We start from the raw sequence: 13,297 nt of genomic DNA on the forward strand, positions 1-13,297 counted from the left end.
GACTCGACTCCACTGATGTGCTGTTTCTGTGGGGTTGAACCACTCTATTGACATTAATTTTTATGGAAAGTACCATTTCCATGTAAATAATTCCTCCCCTTTTTGTTGAAAATTCATTAGAAAGGGTTTTAAAGACCAAATTAAAATTTAAAATTAAATGAAATTAAATGAAAACCAGAAGGATTTACTTGACTGATTAAAAAAATTAAAGATTAAGATTGATTTGAGGTTTATATTTGTGATTTGTATGGTAGAGTCTGAGTGTTTGTTATATTGATCTGCTTAAAATGCTGGTCAAAAAATAACCCGATGATGTGTTTACACATTTGTGGTGGCTCAGCCTGGACAGGCCACAATCCATCCAGTCACTTCAAGTCAGATAAAAGCTACTTGGATTTGATATATTAATAATCCTGGAAAAATATCTTGCTAAAATAGTGTTTGTCACATACAAAGGAGTAACTGATCTGCTCTTTGGGTTTTTTGTGTGCAAGGAGGAGGCCATAAAAGATTCATCAGGGCAGGAAGACGAGACACAGTCGTCGAACGACGACCCAGCACCATCTGTTGCATCTCAAGATCCCCAGGAGATAATTCGCCCTCGTCGGTGTAAATATTTTGATACAAGTATGTCCAGTTTAATGCTCAGCACAGCAATCTCCCTGTGATTGACCTGATTCCTAAAAACATTGGTTTTTCTTGTTCATTCTGCTCTTGGTTAGCGTCACGCCCAAAAATAGGAAAACAAACTCTTGGTTTTAGCTGAATGCTAACTCTGCTCTGCTGACTCTCTGTAAGGCCAGGAAATAGCCTTTTCTTAAAAGAAAGCATGAAATTTGTGGGGAAATTTAAATTTTACAGTTTTAAAAAGCAGGCTCTCAGTCCAGTTTATCCTGCAAATTGGTTTGTAAGGATGTGCCTTCAGAAAAATTACCTTGCACACGAGTCTGGGTGCAGTAAGTGACTATTTAGTATGCAATTACTTTGCCATCCTGGTGTCAGCTGCCAGTTCACATTAAGGATGGGGGTAAAAATATTTGCAAAAATATTTACAAGTAGGAAATGCTCTGTTCCAGCCAGATAATTGCTGTGCAGCATGTGGTTATCGTGCCAAGGCTGGGTTTTGTCCTTATCCAAAGGAGCTGAGAGTCCAACTGAAGGGAAAAGTAAAAACTGAAATTTTCTACAAATAGAACCCAGATTTCTTCAAGCAATAAAATCTGGAAAAGGCCAAGAATGGTTAAGCCTGAAATACCAAAGTGGAAGGTCACAATGACAAAAATTTACTTCAAGAATTCCACAGTTGTTACTGTTGTCAGCATTGAACTGATCATTTTCTCTCTTGTTTTGGTTAAAAACTGGTTTTGCATCCCTTTGAGACTGTTGGCTGTTGTAGCTGTCCCTTTAGACAACTCCTATTTCCATGGAATCTTTCCTGATGGGACCTGAGCCTTTAGAGCTGGCAGCAGGGCCATACAGACAGCAGATATTTTACCTTTTTTTAATGAAAGTGACTGTTGAATTCCTATTGCTCTGTGTTTTAACAACACTAATTTCCTTACCATACCTTATTCTTGATACTTACTAATCATGACATTGTAAAAATGCAATTTTCTAATCTGTACTTTATTTTAATCCAAAGTGGCCAAGGAATCTCAGTAGCTGTGCAGAGGATTGCAAATATGTTAAATAAATTCCCATTTTTAAGCGTAGCAACTGTATTACATTAGGTTTGGGGTTTTTTACAGTGTTCAGCTGTGTATAAAATGTAATTTAATGTATAAATAATTTTAGTACTGCTATATCACATCCTTTGCATAAACCAGTACGTTGGGAAAGGCAACTGGGCTGTATCATAAAGAGCTTAACATTTCTGGCAATCCTTATCCCAAATAATCTATTTTAAATGCTTCTGTGCCTCTCTGAGCTGTACATCCAAGGCTCCTAAATCCCAAGAAGACACACTTACAGATTCTCACACCTTGTGCTGAGATGTCCTTTAAATTCAGTGCCAGCTGCTGTAAGGGAAAAAGAACAACAGGAACTAAGCCAGGAGCTCATGGAAAAGGGTGTTGAAACCCACATGTTTCAACACAAATACTTCCAGAAACTTTAGAGTGAATTGGGATGTGGAACACTCAAAGCTGGGTGAGGGAAAGGAAATTTTATTTTAATAGCAAAATTTATTTGTGCCTTAAGTTTTCAGAGCCTGTTGTGTATCTCAACCCAAATGTGAACATTGGGTGGGTCAATTTTTAATCTTGTCAATACTGAGATATTTATGTTGACCCTAAAAGTGCTGTTAGCAGTGGTGTGGGCTGAGATAAGGGGGGAGGGAGGAGAGCAGGGCTGGAGCCTGGTGGGGTGGCAGGCTGGGCTCCTGTCCCCTGCCACCCTTACTGTTTTTGGCTAAATGCTTCAACAATTTCTTGTAGATAGTGAAATAGAGGAGGAATCTGAAGAAGATGAAGATTATATTCCCTCAGAAGACTGGAAAAAGGTAAATACTAAGCCCATATTTCATAAATAATAAGTTGATCTATTACCTAGTAACTCTGAGCTCTGTAGAGCATCCAAATCCTCTCCAGTTTTTCCTCATAAATAGAGTTTTGATAATGAGAAATGTTGAAGACCTCCTCAGGTAGTTAAAAATCCATTTCCATATAGTGCCTGTTGACTGTGTTTTTAGATTTTAAACAAGTCTAAAGTTTAAAGCAGGGGGGGAGGATGTTGTCATCCTTGTGTTTGCTAACAAAAAACAGCAGGGATATCGTTGCTTAACTTCTTGTTTCTGGTATTTCAAAACAGGAAATCATGGTGGGCTCCATGTTTCAAGCTGAAATTCCGGCTGGCACCTGCAAATACAAAGAGAATGAAAAAGGTGAGATTTGGCACTGTGACCATTATTGCTGTGTTTGTGATTGTTGTCTGTTAGGGAGAAGTAAAAGGTTTGATTGATGTCATGTGTCTTGTGAAATAAATGAGGTCCTTCAAGTGAAAACTGTGGTCTCAAACTGTACTTCATCCTATACTTGACCATCAGAGCTTGAGGCTGGGAAGGGGAAAAGAAGGATTATATTGCTGGCCTGGTGCCTCTTGAACTCTTGGATTAGTGATGCAGACCAGGTTTAACATCTTATTTATTTACTTTATGTAAAACCTAATAGCTGATGGGGAAATTGTGTCTCTGGAATTGGATTAACACATTAAAAAAGGCAAAATGGTACCAGCAGCTTTGGCTTTCACCTTTTAAAGGTCTTCAATCAATAACAAAAAGGTTCTAGTTTTGGGTTTGGGTTTTTTCCCCTCCTCGCAACCAGAGCCTTTGGTGTCCTGCGTAGGGCCAGGAGCTGGACTCCACCGTCCCTGTGGGTCCTTTCCAGCTCAGGATATTCCATGATTCCATTGACTTCAAGTAGGGTTACACATTCTGGACTTTGTAGCCAGAGAGGTTGCACAGAGTGTAATTTATATAAGTTGAGAGCTTCCATTAAAAACAGAAAGTGGCAAATTAGAAAACATCTACTTTTTAGCTGGGAAGAAGCTGCTCTTTGCAGGCTTTCCTGCTTCTGGCTGGAAATAGAGCTGGAACTGTGGATATGCCTGAGGTGCAGTACATTAGGCTTTACTGGTCACCTGCTTTTCCAGGTATTTACTCAGCTCTAAATGGCTTCTGGCCTTCAACAATAAAACAGAAATAGCTGCTCTGTGCATTGCAGTACCCAATATAAACCATTTTTTTATCATCTTGCTCACTGCTGTTTGCAGGGCAGAGAACCTGCTTCAGGGGCAGGAACCACTGAGGGGAAAATTAAATTGTCACTAATGGTGCTGTTGCTCAGAGAAGCTGTGGCTGCCCCACCCCTGGAAGTGTTCAAGACCAGGTTGGATGGGACTTGGAACAACCTGGTCTAGTGGAAAGTGTCCCTGCCCATGGCAGGGGGTGGGACTGGATGGGCTTTAAGGTCCCTCCCAACCCAAACCATTCAAGGATTATATTTCTATGATGATTTCCCAGATTTTTTTCCCTAAATAAGCAACCAAACAACAGATTAGTTCCAGCCTTTGAAACAAAAAGCTCCCAGAAAACTCTTGAGAGCTCTTTCCAAACTGTGTCATCAGTGAAATGAAGCTCCTTTCTTTGCGAGACGATCATTTTCCTTACCAATTTTGGGCTTTTATTTGTATTTACTTTCCTGTTAAAATACTTTTCTTCGAGTAGAAATGTATCTATTAACCCTCTGGCCTTCTCCCCTGCAGGGAATGCTGCTGTATCTTCTCTTCCTGTGCTGACCCTGCTTTCCCAAGGTCTCTCTTCTTCCTCTTGTCTCACAGAGCAAATGGAATCAGTGTTAAAATTCCTTTCTTACTGGTTTTTGTATGGTTGTTAAAGACCACAAACAAGATCTGGATACTTTCCTGATTCTAGTTTTTTTAAAAGCTTGAATTCCACTTGATTTTGAGATACTAATATTTTAATTCAAAGCTTGCAGGTTCTTCCGAAATCAAACTGGGAAGTAATTCAGAGGATATATCATTTGCTGTGGTTTTTCCCATTGATTCCAGTTTGTTATGGCTTTCCTGGTCTGAAATATCCTGTAAAAGGTCTGGAAAAAATGGAGATTTTGTAGTATTAGAATTCTGGAGTTTCATAATGGATCCTGGGATCTAGAGAACAGGTTATGCCAGAGATCTGAAGGCAGTCTAAAGTATAACATCCAAATCTTTATCTGTCCCTCCGCGTGTTCGGGATTAATGTCAGTGCTCCAATGACCTTCCAGGGTTTCAGAACCCCTTTATCAGAGAGAGTAAATGTCTCTGTCATTGTTTTATCTTGCTTGTGTTCATTCAGTGTATGAAAATGATGACCAGCTCCTCTGGAATCCTGACTTCCTACCAGAGGATAAAGTGATTGAGTTCCTAAATGAGGCCTCAAGGCGGACGGGTGAGGAGAAAGGCCTGGATGCAATTCCTGAGGGATCACATATTAAAGACAATGAGCAGGTATAGAAAAATAAGTAGGATTTGTAGCTTAATATTAGAGAATTAATCATCCCTTTATTTTATTTTACTGCCAAGAATTAAAATTGTGTTTGAAAGAGTTTTATTATTCCTCGTGGAAATAGAAATCTGATGGATTTTTTACCTCTCAATGAATATTAAACTGTTAACTTTGCTGTATATAAAATAAAATGCACCAGTGCTTTATATGACATATAAATGTGTGTGAATTAATTCTTTCAGTTATAGAGTTTTTAAAGCTGTATGAATGCACACTTATTTTTTTCTTCATACCCAGAAAAACCCCACATCAATTTTACAAATGTATGTAGTGGATATAAATATTAAAACACTTTGCCTGGATATATTCTTGGTTATGTAATTAGAGCTTTGGAGATTTAAACACAGGAAATATGTCTTTGTGCTGACTTAAATTTTATTAAATTCGTTCAAAGCATTTATTTTTAATCTTAATAGGTGTTAGTGATTTTCTAAATATGCTGCTGTGGCACAGCATAAATCGGGTGGTCTCTGGAATGTTAAATGTGTGTGTTTTCATCTCTCCAGGCATTGTATGAACTGGTTAAGTGCAATTTTGATACTGAGGAATCGTTACGAAGGCTGAGGTTTAATGTCAAAGCAGCCAGAGGTGAGCAGACACTGAAAGGGGAGGTTCTATTCTTGACTTTTCATTTTATTTGTTACACAGGTCTTGGGGTTTGCCCAGAGCTTAATTTAAATGCAGCCCTCAGTGAATCTCTCATTGTTCTCTGAGAGAATGGAATTAGCAGATGTGTAAATTCACTTCCCGTCCATACAGCCTGATATAAATATCTGTGACTTCAGCAGCACATTAAAATTAAAACTTACTTCTTAGCAGCTCAGTTGTGCATTTCTTGGGCATTTTGTCTGTGTTCTTTTAGACCACTTCAGTCATCAAAGTGAATGCAATAAACATGAAATATAAAATAATTCAGAGTTATAAATAAAGGAGAAAGAGTATCTAAAACTTTTATTTAGCAAAGTGTAACACTAAAACCCCCTGGTTTTAAAGGTGCTTTTGGAGCCTTGAGCATTTCCTAGTCTATTATTGATCTTTGTGCTCAAAGGAACAAGAAACTAAGAGAAGACATGAGTTATTTTCCTACACATTGATCTGTTGGTTCTGCTTCCAAACCTCTCCTGAGTTCCCTGTGCAAATCACAAGACAGGAATGATCACATAAAGAAGATTAGTTTGTTCTCCCACTATTTTAAACCTTATTTACTTGTGACCTTTAAAATCAATGAGGCCAAATTATATTAAGTTTATAACAGTCCCTACCAAGTAGCTCCTCCAACGTGTTTTCTGTCACTTCAGTTGTCTTTTATTGATTGACTTTTTGGTTAAGTATTTTCTTTATTGCTTTTTTTTTCCTTTTCTGTAGAAGAATTATCTGTTTGGACAGAAGAAGAATGTAGGAACTTTGAACAAGGGCTGAAAGTCTATGGCAAAGATTTTCACGTGATTCAGGCAAATAAGGTAAACACTGAGTTTAAGTGAAGTTCACGTTTTTTTATATTTTAAAGCAAAGTAATTGTAAATAATTTCTTAATTTCCTTAATAAATTACTATATTTACTTCTTTTATTTTTTACTATGGAATCACAGAATCCCAGACTGTTTGGGTTGGGAGGGACTTTAAACCCATCCAGTTCCATCCCCTGCCATGGACAGGGGCACTTTCCACTAGACCAGGTTGCTCCAACCTGGCCTTGAACACTTCCAGGGATGGGGCATCCATGGAATAATCTGTGCCAGGGTCTCACCACCCTCACAGGGAAGGATTTCTTCCTATATTTATGCTCAAATTGTTTTCTCAAAGTCCAGAATTCTCTGTGACTGTGGCTGTGAACCCAAAGTGCAGAAACCCTGCAAAAGTCCTCTGAGAAGAGCTGCCTCCTCTGAAAAGACTGTGAGACAGACTTGGAATATTCCCCTAGAGCTGTTCCTTGCAGCACCTCACAATATCTCCAGTATTTTTAGAAACACTATTGACCTTACATCTCAATTCAAGGCCTCTGAAATTTGGAGCCAGGATTTTCCGTTGTCCAAAGCAGCGTTGACTTGGAATTTCAGGCCTTTTGATTTGAATGCTGGGGGTTTATGGCAAAAAAATGCTTTTAAATTGATGCAGACTTGCCTGGCATTGTTTCCTAGGTCCGGACACGCTCCGTGGGGGAATGTGTAGCATTTTATTACATGTGGAAGAAGTCGGAGCGTTACGATTTCTTTGCCCAGCAAACCCGCTTTGGAAAGAAGAAATACAACCTGCACCCTGGTGTCACGTAAGATGGGCGTCATTTCATGTGTATTGGGTCTAAATCTTTATTTTATTCTGCTCAGAGCTGAAATGGAATGAAAACCAAGGGATTCCAGAGTCCCAGTTTGCAGCAGGAAAACGGCCAAGGTGTCAGAAAATTGCTCTAGTGTGTATAATGTGATGTCTTAAATAAATTTATTTGGAATAAGGGCAACAATTTGCATTGAGCAGCTGTTGAATTTAGTTTGTTTTCTTTCTAAATGTTTCACATTTTTGCAAATAGGGGTGGTTTTAATCATTGTTTTATTTAAAATATGTTTTATAAATGTTTTATACAATAGCATCAGTCACATGTTTCAGGTGGGATTTGTAGTACGTTGGCAAGAATTCTGGCCAGCACAGCATCCTGCCCCAGGGCTTTCTTAGGTGCCCATGGCTCCTTTTCCCCTTTCATATCTCTGCTGGGGAAGGAGGGAATCTCTGAGCAGAACTGCACCCCCTCAGCTCTGAGCCAGCATGTTCTCCTGCCCCTCATTCCAATGCTCTGATTTTATATCCCACTCTTTCCGCTGATTCTTGCCAAGCCTTTTTACTATTATTTTCATTTCTCATTTGTTCCTGGCTTCTCTGTTGATCCTTCTTTGGAATATTATTGTTTCTCCAAACATTTTAGAGCTGTGTGTTGGACCACTGCAGTGAACTCGCAGGGTGACAGTCAGAGTTGCCATCTGTGGCTTTGGAGAGTGTAACAGAGAGTTCCTTAACTGCTTGTCAGGGACTGTCTGTCTCCCCTACTTCTTCCATCTGGTGGTGGGGGTTTTTTCCCCTTTTTTTTTTCCCAAATTAGTAGACATTTTTGGTGGTTAATCACTCAAAACACTCTCTTTTTGCAGTTGGCTGCATATGGGGATCAGCAGCAGTGGCATTCAGGATTGTGCTTGTCTGTTCTTGAATGATTTTGCAGATAAATGTGGGAATTCAGGGTGCTGTGTCAATTCCAGCAGAATTATGTGTGAGGATATGCTGTTCCTGGAGTTAATCCAGACTTAACACCATTGGTACAAGGGCTTTACCAACAGCTTTCTTTGTTTAAATCTTTCATAGGAGATTTACCATTAGTGACCTAAATTGGAGGACTGGAATAGATGGCAGATATGGGAATGTCCTTAACTCTGGAGTTCTTCATTTGCTTTTAACTTTACCCCTTTGGGGTTTTTTTGTGCACCTATGTTATTTACTTTAGTGGTTTGTTATTGCTGATGCAGCAAATTGCAAGAGCTTAGTGGAAATCTGCCAGAAAGCATCACCTTGAAATCACAGCCCACAACACAGAGCATATGGAATCAGGGAATGGTTTGGAATGGGAGGAACATGAAAGCTCATTCGGTTCCACCCCCTGCCATGGGCAGGGACATCTTCCACTAGACCAGGTTGTTCCAACCTGGTTTTGAACACTTCCAGGGTTGGGGCAGCCACAGCTTCTCTGGGCAACCTGTGCCAGGGCCTCACCACCCTCACAGGGAAGAATTTCTTCCCAACACCTGAACTAAACCTGCTCTCTGTCAACTGAAAGCCTTTCCCACATAGAATGTGAATTGACCACACTTGCAGTGTGTGCAGTGAGTATTTTTTCACCAATAACACCAACACTTCCCACAGCCAGGGCTGAATGAGCTGTATCTGTTGTCTAGAGATTACATGGACCGGCTCCTGGATGAGAGTGAAAGTGCTGCTTCCAGCAGAGCTCCGTCCCCTCCTCCCACAACCTCCAACAGCAGCACCAGCCAGTCGGAGAGGGAGGACAGCACGACCAGCAGCAGCAACCAGAATGGTGAGTGTGTGCCCTGTGCCCCCTGAAGAGCTGCCAAATCCTCACAGAATCCCAGAATGGTTTGGGTTGGGAGGAATCTTAAAGCTCATCCCGTTCCACCCCCTGCCATGAGCAGAGACACCTTCCACTAGCCCAGGTTGTTCCAAGTCCCGTCCAAACTGGCCTTGGACAATTCCAGGGATGGGGCAGCCACAGGTTCTCTGGGCAACCTGTGCCAGGGCCTCGCCACTCTCACAGCCAAGAATTCCTTCCCAATATCTCATCTAACCCTGCCCTCTGGCAGTGGGAAGCCATTCCCCCTTTGTCTTGTCACTCCATCCCTTGTCCCGAGTCCCTCTCCAGCTCTCTTGGAGCCCCTTTAGGCACTGGAAGGTGCTCTAAGCTCTCCCTGGAGCCTTCTCTTTGCCAGGTGAACACCCCCAGAGACAAACAGCCTATTTTAATTTTAACTATTTCCCAAGATGTGAGCAGCTCTCAAGTAAAACTGGTTTTTAAGACAAGATACATGTTTGCTTTTAGACATTGGTCATGTATGGAAGATAAATCTCCACTGGAATTTCCTTTTAATTGGAATTTATGTGTTCTTATTTCCTCTGTGCTGGTATAGAGGTGTAATGTTAATGCAGTGAGGAGTCCTGTGCAGGTTATTTAAACATCTAGGGTGGGAATTGGGCTGTGATGGAGCACACTGGTGCTCCTCAGGGACACCAGGAGCTACTCCTCCCAGCCATGGGCATGGAAGGGAGTTGGGAATGGGAGAGGAACCAGGGCACACTCCCTGTGAAGGAAGAAAATCCCAAAAGTGAGCAGAGCTGTGCTCTGCTCAAGGAGCAAGAGGAGGGAGGAGCTGGGGACTGAATCAGGTTGTGGAAATCAAGAGCAAGCTCCAGAAACTGCTCAGGTGAGGAGAGTCCACCTGTAGCTTGTGGAGTTTACTGGACTCTGGGACATTTTCTGTTGCTTTTAAGGGCTGCCATAAACTCCATCATGGTAAGTCTGTCATTTGTGTGCACATAAATCACTAGTTCAGTAAGGATAAGGAGAACAATACTGGCTTTTTAGTTCAGTGGGACTAATTAAAACTGTGCTTTACTGACCTGTCACAGACTGTTCTGTTCCTCCTGATGCTCCAGTGCCTTTCTGATGCCGTCTCTCTCTCACACAGGTGTCTCTGCCAACGGCCCAGGGGAGGCACCAAGCAAAGAGGAAGCAAAACTCGAGGGATTGCACGTAAATGGACCTTCCAGTGGCAAGAAAACACCTCACATGGAGCTGGATACAAATGGGTATGAACCTGAAAACCTTGCCATTGACCCCAAACTGGCTCATTCAGCCTCAAGAAACGACAATGATTTGGAAGAGAAAAGTGAAAGACCTCTAAAAAGAAGAAGAATTAACAGCAGTGGGAAGGAGAGTCCGGGGGCTTCAGAGTTCTTCCAGGAAGCAAACTCCCACGGGAAGCTTGAGGAACTGGAAACTTTGGATGACTGAGTGCAAGGAGCTGGTTTTATTCCTTGGAGTAAATTTTGGGTGTCTGAAATTTTCAGGGTTGATGGGTTACCTTACAAAATCCAGTTCCATAAACAATCTGCTGAGATTTTTTTGTTTTGTTTTCCGGATACCTTTTAGTTGGCTCTAAAAATCTGATTATTTGATTTTTTTCAGTGCTGAAAAGCAGCAGGAGAATATTGAATTTCTCAGAGCTGGCAGCTGCAGTTCTAGGCTAAGAGGCTCTTAAATATTTGAGGAACAAATCAGTGAGTTTCTGCAAAAATACTCCCAGCCTAATACATTAAAGAATGTATTAATACACATTTTAATGTATAATACACCTTTTAATCATTGGCAAAGTGAACAAAGCATCCTATTTGCAGCAGGGGCTGGTGCAGATGTTGCAGGAAGTTAAAATAAAAGAGAGAAAGCCAAGACAGAGTAGACAGAGAGATTTCCACTCCTGCTGGTGAGAGGAAAATGTCATCCCATCACTAAGGAACCCTCATGAATCCTGAAAGTTATGAGCACAACTATTTTTATATATAGAAGTTTTAAAAGGTAAATAAATAAACCAAGTCAGGTTTGTCTATGTAAAATTGTTGACATCAATGATGTCTTTCCATATTCTTTATCTGGGCTAAAGAAATACATTCTGTATTTTTCCAGATTTCTTTGTAGCCTTTGAAAGATTTTTACAGTACTTATGTCTTGATTGAACTGTCCTTTCTTAAAACAAAAGCTTGTATAATTTTCTTACCTTGTACAGTTGGTAAACTTTTATGAGAGAGTTGATACCCTGAGTCTAATGTCAGCTTCCTTTTATTTTGCTGAAGTCTTTTCTAAAAAAAAAAACCCAACAAAATAACCCCAAACCAAACAAATTGACTTAAAAATCAATCACCAACATGTTATTTTCTTCCCAGAAACTGGTAAATAATTAACATAAGAATGGTTAGGAGTCATTTGATTTTGGAAACTTTTTTTTCTTCTGTTTTATGGCAAATAGTGATGCTAAAATATTTGTTACTCATGCTGCTTGCACTGCACACATTTCCTTGCTTTCTTTTCTCACTTTATTTTGAACTTAGATAATTTTCACAGCAGCCAAATGCTTGAGTTTACTAAACCTTCTTCACCCAGTTCAGGTGTTAATGATCCACTGATACATTTTTCAGTCTGTGTCTCACCTGCCACATTTCACAGAGCACAGGAAAGGGTCCAGTCTGGCTGTACTGGGTAGGAATGGATGTACAGCTGGAATCTGGTGCTGGACTGGAATTTCTGAGGACCATAGGGATGGTTTCAATGGGAGCAGGGACAGCACATACAGGTATTGGCACCCAGGGACACCTGGGAGAAGGGAGAGGAGGAAGGGATAACTAATTAAAGATTAAAGTATGGTCAACTAATTTAAGAATAAAGTGTGAGAAACAAAAATTCCCAATAAATAAGTGTGGAGGGGGTCATGTTCACTCTCCCATCAGCACAATTTGGAAGTTGTGGAAATAGGAATTTGGAAGTTGTGGAAATAGAATTTACCATCCATTTTTAATCCAAATTAATTTGGTTTTGTTTGTTTTTATTTTTAAGCCACTTTTTTGGTTTTATTTAAGCTATACTTCTACTCTGTTAAAATTAGAGAAATGGTTCATTTGTATAATTTATAACTCTGTGTTCTCCTCCTTACAGATGTGCTGTTAATTCTTACTTGGTTATTTTAATTTAAGGTTCATAAGTCTTTCTGATTCTGGTTTAAATGAACGGTCCAATGGTTTGAAATTCATATATGCACCCAAAACCCACCTGCCTAGGGGTTGGGTTGTTTTCTCCTCCAGTGATCTGTACTTGGACTTTATGATGATTAATGATCCAGATCTGGCTTGGATGGGTTACGGATGTAGGAACCTGTTCCCAGAAATGTGGGGAATGATCCACATTTAGATCACTGGAATAATGCTCTCCCTGGTTTAGAGGGTGATACCTGCCAGGAATCAGCCAGCCCTGTACCTGGAGAGGCTCTGGGTGAGGTTTGTTAATTAAAACCTGTATTAATTAAGGAATTAAGTGATTAATCCCAAGGCAGAGGTTGCTGTTAACTCTCCCCTCTGGATTAGTAACAGAAACCCAAAGTTTCAGCCTTAGATCAAAGACGGTCATGAGACGGTTCCAGACAACCAGAGCTCTATTTTCAGTTTTATTTTTATGCATATTTTGTTTGTTTGCAAGTTGGAAATACTTCCAAAAATTTATAGGAAAGTTTCTAAGTGAATTGTCTCAGGCCTGTGTGTGAAATCCAGCACTGTGTATGTTTTCAGGAATGTTGCTTTGTTTTTTATCTTACCTTTTTTTTAGGTGATATGTAGAAGAGACCTGACATTCCATAATCAACTATGTAATGCTCAGCTAGACTTTAAGAATATTTAATTATTATTTACCTTTTGTTTATGCTGGTGTTTTATACAATACTTTGTTCATGTTTCAAACTGCGGCTACTATAACTCGGTAAGTCATTGCACTACTAAAGCTATTTAAAATCCTGGAAATCTGGTAACTTTGGTTTCATTTTCAAAGCCTTCAGTACAGTTTGGAATCCAGTTCAGCAGAGGAAATCCTTGGTGGGCTTCCCAAAAGGTTAAATGTGAATAAAAATCCAACCACACACACACAAAC

At 40.2% G+C, this 13,297-nt stretch overlaps 1 protein-coding gene across 5 annotated transcripts in view; it reads left to right on the top strand.

Annotated features, from left to right (window-relative positions):
- The window catches only part of MIER1 (MIER1 transcriptional regulator), a 34,707-nt gene extending 21,541 nt beyond the window's left edge, over window positions 1-13,166 (top strand). For all 5 annotated transcript variants that reach the window (XM_032696660.1, XM_032696661.1, XM_032696659.1 and 2 more), the window contains 9 exons: window positions 495-627; window positions 2,436-2,500; window positions 2,809-2,881; window positions 4,853-5,004; window positions 5,569-5,650; window positions 6,428-6,522; window positions 7,200-7,327; window positions 8,994-9,133; window positions 10,299-13,166. In XM_032696660.1, the coding sequence (XP_032552551.1) occupies window positions 495-627; window positions 2,436-2,500; window positions 2,809-2,881; window positions 4,853-5,004; window positions 5,569-5,650; window positions 6,428-6,522; window positions 7,200-7,327; window positions 8,994-9,133; window positions 10,299-10,624 (1,194 nt within the window). In that variant the 3' untranslated portion in view covers window positions 10,625-13,166. The remainder of the gene's footprint in view (window positions 1-494; window positions 628-2,435; window positions 2,501-2,808; window positions 2,882-4,852; window positions 5,005-5,568; window positions 5,651-6,427; window positions 6,523-7,199; window positions 7,328-8,993; window positions 9,134-10,298) is intronic.
- The last annotated feature ends 131 nt before the right edge of the window (window positions 13,167-13,297 follow it).

This window comes from Chiroxiphia lanceolata, chromosome 9 (assembly GCF_009829145.1).
Source record: "Chiroxiphia lanceolata isolate bChiLan1 chromosome 9, bChiLan1.pri, whole genome shotgun sequence".
Lineage (NCBI taxonomy): Eukaryota > Metazoa > Chordata > Aves > Passeriformes > Pipridae > Chiroxiphia > Chiroxiphia lanceolata.